This window comes from Cyanistes caeruleus, chromosome 6 (assembly GCF_971803275.1).
Source record: "Cyanistes caeruleus chromosome 6, bCyaCae1.hap1.1, whole genome shotgun sequence".
Classification (NCBI taxonomy): domain Eukaryota; kingdom Metazoa; phylum Chordata; class Aves; order Passeriformes; family Paridae; genus Cyanistes; species Cyanistes caeruleus.
This window is the reverse complement of record NC_141706.1, coordinates 2,718,180-2,730,055: the sequence shown is the minus strand read 5'-3', so window position 1 is coordinate 2,730,055 and position 11,876 is coordinate 2,718,180. Positions and strand designations below refer to the sequence as shown.

Here is an 11,876-nt window from a genome sequence, read left to right as displayed (position 1 = left end):
ATTTGTTCTAAAAGTTAAGATCAATACACCATTGTTGTGGTGTTCATTTACAACAATTACGTTTTTCCTAAAAATAGAACATCAAGATGTGGACTTTTTAAAAAGACTTAAAACCAGAAGACAATAAAAATCAAAATTTTTATTTTTGTAGACCAACCATATCGAATCAAAAATCATTTGAAGAAGAGACAAAACAGACTTGTGGCTTTTGGATGCAGACGATTATATGATTTTTTTAAAATTTTACAGTAAATCAGGTAGCATTGTCAATGCAAATTTCTTATTTTAAAGGACTGCTTTATACCGATTTTACTATAAATTTTGTTTCATACCAAAGTTCCATAGAATCTTTTTTTATTCATACATTATATAAGCACACACAATGTCAGAACACGTGTCCAAGGTCTTTCTACCTCACTGTCTGATCAATAACAAACAAAAATCCAGTTAAAATTCTCTTCTACTGAGTTAAAGTGAGCAGTAAATCTCTTCCTTACCTTGCAGCTACGGGATTTTTAAATCTGTTCCAAGCACAGATTTGGATCATGTGCTGCTTTTTATCCTGTAAAAGTCAAGTACAACATGACCAGCAGTGTGCAATTTATGTTGGGACAATACACCTTTGGAGACTGCTGGATCCAGACTGGTTCTTCAGAGCTTTTCTGGAGAACATTCTCCAACCTTTTACTGGTGCATTAACACTACTTTGCTGTACTTATTCTCAGTAAGTAGCTCTATCTACCTTTTCCATGTTCTTCCCTATATTTTGAGTTTATATTTTTATTAGCTTACCTTAACAACACAGGACAGAATCATCCAGAGGGCTCATGACAGAAATTCTGAAACAGACAGGGTATAAAATACGAAGCCTTTTAGTAAAGAAAGCAAAGATGATGTTCTTTGCCACTCTAGCAGCTGAAGATTTTAAATAACAGATGTACTCCACATGATATCCTACAATTCAGCACAGTTTATCCAAGGAAAAGATTTGTGAACCTGCTTGTTTGCTGTTTTCCAAAGATAAAGCAGCCCTAGTCACATCAAAATGCCCTTATCTCTGGTACTAGCAGTTTCTGGCCTAAAATCAATGGCATTTGTTTAACTTTTAGGAAAGTGTAAAGATTTTAAGTGTGGAAGCTGTACACTTGTTCTAAAGTTACCTTTCTCAAAGCCTAGGAAAGCATCGTTTCCTTTTGGGGTGGGAGACCAACATTGGCCCCATAAGAGAACAAAACAATTGTCATTAGAAACCTGCTTTGGAATCTTTGCTGACAAAACTGTCCTTAGATAGCAGTAATCTGAAACAATCTGCTGGATGACAATGCTTTTCAAAGTTTCAGACTTTAGAAAAATTGTGGGAAAAGCATTAAACAAAGAACTCTCAGCTGCTAGAACCCCCACATTTTCATTGTCAAGAAGCAATGGGTCTTGGTTGGGTGCTCTGCTTTTCCCAATTTCCTATAAGGTTTTAAGTGGAATTTTTACTCTTTTTTTTTCTTCTTCTCCTCATTTCCAGGTCTGTTTCAACATGTGAATTATAAAAAAAAAAAAAAAAGGAAAGCTGAACAACACATTCCTGAGAAAAGCAAACTGATCATCCAGAAAGCACATGGGAAAAACCCTCTGAGAGGCCTTTTTTATTCAACCTGTAATACTTCATGTTGTTGTGATAACTGGGGTTCCAAACAATTATTGCACTGCTCCAAAACAGCTTCTGAGATCATAATGCAGTAAAGATTATTTCCATCAAATACAGAGCCACAGAAAATGTAATTGAAGGGTGAAGTTTTAAAGAATTTTGTCAGTTGCTCCAAAGTCTATGTCAGCTGCCTGTTGAATTCTGGATGAAATTTAAAAGACTGGAGCTGCTTGCCCAAGTACTCCATTGCTTGGGATCTGCATTTTTGCCCCCACTAAAAAAGGCTGCCTTCAGTAATCTGAATTCTTCTAATGAAGACATATAATCTTTCACAAGTTAGCCAGCATGTTCCAAAAATGGGTGATTAAGTTTTTATATCCTATAATTTGGTTAGTAGGGCAAACACAGATATATATTATCAGGATCCTTACTTTCTGTAATCAAAAACAATTACATATAATACTGTATTTGTCTATTATAGGATGTTACTATAACAAGACCATAAATAATAACTGAAGATTTTTTTCAACCACAAGATTACTTATAAACTAGAAAAAGATACCTTAACTAATTTCAGCTCAAATTGAAAGAGGAAGCCATAAGCAGCAGCACTCTGATTAAGACTATAAAACTGTTTTCTGCTTGCAGCATATTTGTATGTGGGATTAAGTTCTCCTCCCTAGCCTTTCCATCCTAACACTTTCCAGTATTTAGTCAGCATCCTCTTAGCTATTAGTATAGAGATATTAAGTGTTGAAGGGATTAACATTAGTCAAGTTTACCCAAATTTTACAGGCACAGAGTGAGACCAGAGGTGTTTTAGCGAGCCGAAAAGCAGTTTGTGTCCTTTTCAAACACCATGCTGCCACCTAGTCGACATCCAACTGAACTGTGCTGTCCTGGATGCACTGTGCTTGCAGCCACAGCCATGGAATAAAAATCAAACTGTTTTCAGATCACTGCAAGACTAAGTTACCAGAAGCACTGAGAGCTTCATCTGAATTCCAGCACAAAGCAGGCACAACTGCAGCTCTCAGTGCTCACATTTGCAACACTGCAAAAAGGGTGCGTGCGTTCAGGGAGCACTCCAAGCTGCTGCTTGTTTGTAGTTATATTATGAAATACCTCTACCAAGTGTTAAGAAGGAAATAATTAATACCACCAAGTAGGGGTTCAGTCCAAAATAATATAATATGAGCAATTAACAGATTTATGCTGTGTAAGCAAGTTCAGGCACTACTGATATTTAACCTCTTTCCAATGCTTTGGGAGCATCTACTTTATATCCATATTTCCCTGAAGGCTGATTTGCTTTCATTTTTTATCCTCTCTCTTCATTTAAATGTGTCTGGTTTGTGGAGGAAAAAGTAATAACTTTTTTCATTCTTCAACACAACTTATACTAACTTCAACATAACTTATACTAACATTGCTATTAAATATTTGGTATCCCTATGATAAAGCTTCAAAAGGATTTATATTATTATCATCTCAGTGGGGCATGATGTACGAAAATTGTTTCTTTTCTGCCTGAGCATCATAGATAAAGTCAATATTAGCGACAAAAAATCTACTCTCATTGGAAAAATGTCCTGAATTTTTGTGTTTGCATCGCACTCTAGGTTAGAGTAAGGATGTCTCTGCAGCACCAGGTTTGGAACAGCTCCCACAGGAGGCCAAGAATGGCAGGAGAAGGCGAGGAGCAGCCTTGCACCAGAACAAAATGTTTTATGCCTCCTCTCCATGCTAGAGAATCCCCAAAATCCCAGAACAGCAGAGACTGCAGAGAGCAGGCAAGAGTTCTCCTCTTTATTTGGGCACCCAGCCTAATACACGATCAACAGGTACAGGATTTTTGCAGGATAAAAGGCAGGATGCATGAGCTTTCTGTAAAAATGCATTAGAAGACCATAATTACATTAAATTGTGATAAAAACTTGAAAGCAAACGGCAGAAGAAAAAACCAGCAACACTGTCAAGATGACACAAATATCCTGAACACGGTACTTTTAGAGCTCTTTTTCATGCCAGCCTTCATCATGAACATCAAAGATATGAATGAGATCTTACTAGAAATCATCAGTAATTGTGGATGTCTTACGTATTTGTTCTAATTCTTAAGTGAATGACAAATTAGAACTTCCCTAATTTTGCTGCTCGAAGCACTCTACTATTGTCTACACATTTAGTTTGAGGAATTTTTTAGATAAAACATATATTGCCACAGCAGTGACGGAGATGTCCTGGGTGTCCATGTATTTTCCTCACAGCCCTGTGGCAGGATGAAATTGCTCATATGCCCAGAGGCAAGCAGCATGGCTAAATTCAATTAGTATTTCCAGACTCTGGATGGGGCATCGCATAAATAATCCATATGGCAAACACGACACTAAACTCTTACATATTAAAAAGAAAGAAAGACACCGCCCCCCTCGGGGCGGGATCAAGATATTAAGAGCGCTGCGGCTGCCGAGACCCAGCCGGAAAACAGCTGTTTTAGTTTGGGGTTTTTTTTTAAAAAAAAAAAAAACTACACACACCTTGTTTTCCTCAGATCCAAGGGGGAGGTTGTTCTCAAGCAGAACCGGCACCGAGCCCTTGCCCCGAACCCTGCGGCTTCAGCGCGACGCTCCCCGGCAGCGGAGCCCGCTCCCCTCAGGGCCCGGCGGGGAACGGGCAGAGGCAGCGCAGGGCTGTGCAATGCCAATTCCCCGTTGTTCCAGGACAATTAGAGCAGGACGCCTCACCCTGCCCCGTCTAGGCTCAAATCTCCCTGGAAAAAGCAGTAAAGTTCCGTATTTCCAAGCCCCCGCCCCTCTCCTAGGCCCGGGGTCGGCTGCACTCATGCGGGAGCGGGACGGGCACCGTGAGGGCTTTGAGCTGGGCACGCTCACAAAGTATCAAAGTACTAAAACGCAGCTAAATATTCCCCGAATCCTTCACTCTGCCCTCTGGTGACACCATGGAAATTCGTTTTAAGGTGTACAGAAGCCAGAAGACCACTTGTTTTTCAAGACATAGCAGACACTGTTTTCTTATCTCACACGCCCCACCACAGAGTTTTGTGTATTTTGCCCCAAGTCTGTATTACTTTTTCCCAGACATTTTTGGGTTCGTTCTTCGGGTTTGTTTTGTTTGGGGTTCAGGCTTTTTGACATAATAAATTAGATTTGTCTGTTTGACTTTGTTTAAGCCATGACAATATCGCTCAATTTCATGTCTGGTTAAAATGCACACAAAGCTAAGGAGATTTGAGTTTTGGGCTGTACACAACCAAACTTTGCTGAAACACACAAGATAAAGAAAATGCTTCGTAATAAAATCAACATTTCCAAAGCACTCAAGTTGTAAAAGACATATTTTTTTATGAGTTACCTGAAAGAACATCATTAAAATGTTAAGCAGAATGATAATGATGATGCTCAGAACTGTAGTTTTACTCAGTCCAAATAATTTGCAATTAAAGTTTTGTTTTCTTGGCTGCATCATCAACACAGAACACCAAAGGAATATTCTCAGGTTTGTTGAACTCTGCAATATTCACAGAAAATGCTAAGAGAATTAATACTGAAATTATTTTTCTTTTAAATAGCACTATATAAGGAAACACCACAACATTTTAAAGTTTCATTCAGAACAATTTCAAAATCATATGCTGTTAGTTGTTACCATAGTGTCAGCTTATGATATGACTTTACCAACTGAATAGTTCTCTGTCAAACTTAACATTCATTATAATAATTATCAACATATCATTAATAAATCAACACTGAACAGCTGCATGGAAGAAGGCCTCGACATAAGAGGAAAAAAGGGGATACAAAGTCATACAGGTCAGGCAAGGCATAAGAGAAGTATAATGTGAAAATAAGTGCTATAAAGAAAAATTATGCAGCAACTTATTTGTCAAGGATTTGTATTTAACATGGACTGTGAGCTGAAGTTATCTAATAACTACTTGGTAGGTTACATTAATTTTGCTTGATCAAACTTGAAAGAGATAAAAATAAATGGGATAAAGAACATGATAAGTAAATATATTTCCAGCAATTATTTCCTGGACAACAGGGAATAGAGCTGACTTGCAGAAATACATATGCTACTTTAAAAAAAACCCAAAAAATACAAATTTGAAGGCAATACAAGAAATTTTTACTTATTTTCCTCTTTGTGCTAAAATTCAAATATAAATAAATTCAATATAAATTCAAATATAAATTTTTTATTTTTTTTTTATTTAAGGTGGTTTGTACTTCACTGGATTATTGTCATCAACAGCAGCATGAAAACATCATTTCCTTAAGTCTTATGTCCTTCACTAAAATCTGTAGCAAATAATTAAGCATATTTCATTTTATAAATAAATCACACTTTATGGAAACCTAATACAGTCGTTGTGGAATGAGTTGCCTTTTTCCCCCCCTGAAATCCTGTAATTTACTTGGCAAAACCTGAAATATTAATTTGACACAACAGTACCTGGAAAAGTAACATTTTCCAAAGCACAAGTCAGAAAACATTCCTCTGCAGAAATCTTTAAATAGGTTATCTGGATCTCCCAGACAGGGACAGAATTTGGATTTCCACCAGTAAAAGGAGGTTTATTCCTGCCAAGGCCACAGCTGGCAGGAAATAAACAGTGTGAGTAGATTAATATACTAAGCAAACCTTCATCATCCTTCTAATGGTTTTCATCAGGAGTTCCAAGTGTTAATCAAGTAAGTGTATACTTAAAAAGAAAAAAAAAAAATATATTTTTTGAGGAAAAAACAAGTTAATTTTAAAATCTTCAGATGTCATCTCAAATCTGCATCCATCTTTATTGTACATGCCTGCTTTAGATCATGTGCCCATTTTTTGTCCACAGTGTATACTTGTTAGTGAAACATGCCAAACAAATGATATGTTGCAATAAATCTCTTTCTCAGCAAAATGTTATTGCTAAATTTAACCCAAATTCAATTGATTAATACTTAAAACCAACAGTATCATTGTTGAGGTATTCCATACAACAGTTACTTAGCAATTTTGGACTCCATCATATCTTATTTTTAGGAAGTAAAATTTGCAGTTATTTCAGTTTATGTTGCATGGGTTGAGTTTGCTTGTTTGTTTTAAAGTTCCTTATGTACAAATATATTTCTGTGGTAATTTGAACATAGTCCACCAAAGAAAACTTCGTATTTGTACTTTAAATTATTTTAAAATTAGAGAATGGAAGCACAAATTCTTACAGATAATACAGTGGTTTTTTTAGTTTAATTTAGTAACAATCAGATACACTTCCAAACTTTACATGTTACTATCTCCACATTCTTGAAGTTATGCTCTGATAGGAGTTTCCCATATAACTAAAAAAAAGCCATACTGAGATGGTATTTAATGCTGAGCTTCCCTTAATGTGTTATACAAGCAATTCAGAGATGGTGAAGCTGTCCAAGTAAGACAATGGGAACAGTCCTCCTATTCCCCAAAAATTTTTGCTATGTTCTTCCAAATTATCAACTACTGCATTTAGACTGTTGCTTCTTAATTCAGCATCAATCTTTTTGTGATGGTTTTTGACTAAGTAAAAGTAAGTAAAGTATATTTGACTCAGTAAAGTTTATCTGTTTGACTAAGTAAAGTGAATCTATAGAAGAAAATATTGAAGCATTTATGAACTGAAATATTGTGAATGAGATCTACCAGAAATATTAAAAGAATTAATCACTGGGATTCATTTTTTAAAATAATTAATACAGCTGCCTACAAATATTGAAATGATAACAGAGAAAAACCAGGAGTACAGCCTTGAAAAACATGCTGCTCCTCTCCTGTTGAATATAAGAATCAACTGTTCTTATAGATAATAAAAGATAAATACTGAGCCATTGTGTTGCACATGATATGGAAGAAGAACAAAATAAAATATTCCCTTCATGGAAAGAATAAATACTTCTCTCTTCTTCCCATGTTAAATGAGTCTGTTACTTTTGCTCAAATCAAAACCTGGAGAAAGGAACACAAGGGAGGGAATTTTATTTCTTTTCATGATCTCTACAGACCAAAAACATGTTTGTGGACTCCTGTCTTTGATTTAGAAATCAAATTTCAGTTTCTATGGTCTCAACTCTTCCCAAAAAGCTTCATGTATTAGATCTCCTTAGAACAGCTGTATTTTCAATGCTTCTTGCTCTGGACATCTCCCCATTTTCTGAATTATTCCACATTCACGCCAACCAACCAAGCAGTGATGGGTAATAAAGCTCCATTGTTCTGCCTGTTGCAGAAGCATTCCTGATCAAGAAATCAATTAAATGTATACTTACCCTGTAGCTTTTTGCTATCAATGATGCTATTCACAAGCTGTGTACACAATGAGCTGCTTCACTGAACATTACTCACCATCAAAAAAAGATTAACCCCCCAAAATGTCTGCTACAAGTGACAAGTTTCAAAATAAGGGTTTTTTTATGTGAACTGCCTCCTTAAAGGAACATTTACATCACCTCATGGTTATCTTACATTAAGGACAAACTGCATTCACATTCTCACTTGTGCAGGAAGCATCATTCAATAAAGAAATAAACCTGCTTATGTGGGTCAAAAATCTGTCTTAAAAACATAATTCTCAACACCTATCTCTCAACTACCCATGTCCAGTACCTTAAAATAACATCTTGACCTCTATGTCAATTCTAAAACTCTGTTCACACATATTCCTAGAATTACAAAATACTATTAGTTTTTTAAAAATTTAAATAAACATAAGGAAATACATTTATTCTGTATTTAGCTCACATAAAAAGGCTGACTTTTTGATAACACAAAACCCCACAAAGGTATATAAAGCCTGTCACAATACTTTTATAATATTTTTCTGGCATTTTTTTAAATGGGTGTGGGATTAAATATATATATATATTATTATTATAAACATAAAATTTCTTCTTCTCTTAAAAGAAAACCAAAACTATCAAACACCATCAAAGTCAACAGATGATATTACTAGAAATAACAACAGATCTCAAACTAGCACATAATGAAATCTGAAAGACTTAAAAGGACTTATGTCTCCTCCAGTTTTGTTTTTCAGAACTGTGTTGTACAAAATAAGCCAGTGTAAGAGATTAGGGGGAGGGGAAGACTCGGAGACTCTTTGGCTGACTGGATGCGTTACATTAATTTCTTAATATGTGAAGGAGTGGATTACCCCTCTAACAGCAATGGGAAATTAGTTTCTTTATTTCTTCATTAAGACTGTGGGAGGGAAATTAATTTTCTACTCTGGTTTTCAAAATTAATTGAATATATCTTTATTAAAGTGATAAATATATACACCTACTTTTTGGTTGAAAGGATTCTCTAAATTAATCCTAAACAGACGTTTTTGTAGCAGTTTGGTAGCACATGGTCATTTTTTGTTTCACAAAAAATCTTGAAAAAACAGATCACCCAATGTAATAAAGATACTGATAAAAAAAATTATCTGAAAGGAGTTTTTATAGAAGAATTTTAGTTGCATTAAATAGCATATTGTTTAATTTTCCTTGCTTCCTACTCTGTATTATTTTTTTTTTTCCTATGTTCTTGCAGGTTTTGTTGTGCACTTCAATGTCAATGCTTTCCAACATATAGATACATGTATTAAAAAATTGTTTTGATTGCTTTTACAAGAAACCAGTTTTTAAAAGCATCACCCACCTAGCTTGAAGTTGAAGCAAAGTGTCTTGAGGTGCTTTCTTCTTTGTATTGGTTCTTGGAGGAATTTACAGAGCATCCAAAAGTTGCTCACTTTACTTCCTACACCTGCAGTTTTTATACCTGTTTGGATTGTCAATGTATTTCCTATGGTGTACTTACATCCTGCCATCATGTTTTTCTTTTATTTAAATGCTTTTCTTTTATTTACTATTTTTTACTTTTATTTACTATTTAGATTAGCACTCTTCTGTGCAAAATCAACCACCTCAAAGTGACCTTATGCCAGCAATATTTTTATTCAGCCTTCCCTTACATAATTTGTATTATCATTTTTGTAACATCTTTCTTACATAAAAAAGTAAATTAAAAGTATTTTTCTAGAGAACTCAGACAGTTCAGCATTAGGAAAAAAAACCAAAAACTACTCTTGGCAATGGTGATTCCACCCCAGCAGAATCTAAGAGCTTATCAAGGAAAGTCAAATTTGCCAGGCCTTTAAAACCATCACATCCTTCATGTACTTATGGCCCAGAGGTTCAAAAGAGTAAGAAAATTCATAACAGATCCATAACAGAATCCTAAAACTTAATTTTTCTTGTGTGCTTTAAATGCATTTAACAGAGAACAGAATTTCTCGTCTCTTGTTCAATGACAATTAAAAGCCCATCCTATTCCATGGGATATCTATCAACTCTATCAACACAGAGGTTATTTAAATTTCCTTTTTTTTGTTGTTTTTAAACTCAAATGGTCAACTTTTCAACTTCTACCATTTTTCACATGATTTACTGTATTATTCTTTTCTTAGAGAAAAATCTAAGAAATAAATCAGAAGACCATAATTTCTGAAATTGAACTGCAGTTACTATAAACGCAAACTTGTGGGATGAAAAGAAAAGTAGGATACAGTAAATAATTAAACAATGGGGGGAAATTCAGCTGATATCCTTACTAGAAGTTAATAGTAGTTAGTTACTGTTTTTTAATTAGAAAAACAAACAATCTTAATTACGGGCACAAAGGGTATAGGGATTAAATATGCAAGATTTATGTTGAACAAAAGCAAGACTGTCTCAAAAACATTCACACACCACGATTCAACCCACTTGTTTAATCCATTCCAGTAGAATAGCTCTTCTCTTTCAAAACTGCCAAACAAAAACTTGCAAAATGCACCTGGGAAAAGCGGAAGAACAAGTTATTCACTTGATTATATAATTTACTGCTTGATCACTAGCTTATTAAGAAAAAATTTGAGTGAGTCCACAGAGCATCTTCATGAATACGTTAATCATAATTTACAAAGACAAAATAAAATGCATCTTTGTCCAGAGAAACAATTTAATATTAATGTGTAGTGGCAAAAAAAGTTTCAACTCTAGCTCCTTTTAAGGGGAGCATGAAGAAGCAGAACAAAAGGAAGTCTGGATAAAAATTAAGTAGCAGACAAGACCTCAAGTACTTGAGGAAATGAGTGAAATAATCAAAGAACGCAACACCAAAACCCCTGTTCATTAGAGAAGAAAACATATGAACCACACCACGATTAACATGGCCCCTTCTGTTGTGGAAACCCCTTCCAATGTGAAAGATTGAAGGGTCTTCCAATTGTTTATTGCTGTTTGAATTGCCACATGCATTTATGGAGGAGGCTGTTGAAGGCCATGCCATCCTCCACATCACACAGCAAAACCACATTAAGTCCCTTCTTCCGAGACATCTTTTTAAATTAAAAAAAAAAAATTGCTCCCCAAGATCCAGAAGTAAGGAAACTCCAGAAGACTTTTCATGTTCAACTCTGCAATCTCCAGACAAAAAAGAAAAAAAGGAAATAAAGACTTTTCTAGAAGGTATCCTCAAACCATCCTGAGCCAGAGCTCCATAACCTTCTCCAATCCACACCAAACAGCTTTGTATGAATGGGACAACATGAGGTTCTCCTAAAGCACAGGTCAACTAATTGCTTGCTCACCTGCCCAGAGTAATACAGATTATGTTCCCAGAAGGGATTCTCACTAAGCATTAGAGTTTGGCATCCACTGTGAAATATTTTGCCTTTGATAAAAATGTCAAGAATTGTATAAACACCTGAGATGTGGTGACTAAAACTATCCTGCTGCAAACAAGGAGGGATTCATAAAGCAAAAAGGGACAGAATTTGTATCACTACTCCTTGCTGGAACACTCTCTGTAGGGAGACTGCTGAACTAAATTTTCTGCATATTTTTTTAGGCAAAGAGACTATTTAGGCAGCTTGTCATCACTGATCTTAATAACATCTTTCAGAAAAACTTCTGTCTAGTCTAAAAGTGTTTTTAGAACCAGGTTTTACAACACAGCAAAAAATGACTGCATCCTCAACAGAGCAGTGTTGGCTTTTCCTCATGTGTGTGGAATTCACTCATTTGGACTAAAACCCCCAAAACTTTCATTTGATTACTTCTTCAAAATCAGTAATATACAGGTGTGATGTTCTTAGTCATTTTCCAGAAACTGTAATCAATATAAAAAGAACAGCACAATATGCAGGGAAAAGAAATATACGTGGAAA

At 35.3% G+C, this 11,876-nt stretch overlaps 1 protein-coding gene across 10 annotated transcripts in view; it reads right to left on the bottom strand.

The window, feature by feature from the left end:
* Positions 1-11,876, bottom strand: part of CCDC73 (coiled-coil domain containing 73) — a 71,988-nt gene that overhangs the window by 53,779 nt on the left and 6,333 nt on the right. For 4 of the 10 annotated variants that reach the window (XM_023928471.2, XM_086893295.1, XM_086893294.1 and 1 more), the window contains 2 exons: positions 10,432-10,501; positions 793-839 (listed from right to left, as the gene is read on the bottom strand). In XM_023928471.2, the coding sequence (XP_023784239.2) occupies positions 793-816 (24 nt within the window). In that variant the 5' untranslated portion in view covers positions 817-839; positions 10,432-10,501. Of the gene's footprint in view, positions 1-792; positions 840-4,179; positions 5,171-10,431; positions 10,502-11,876 lie in introns of those variants that run through there. The other 6 variants (XM_086893299.1, XM_023928470.2, XM_086893297.1 and 3 more) reach the window with 3 other exon arrangements.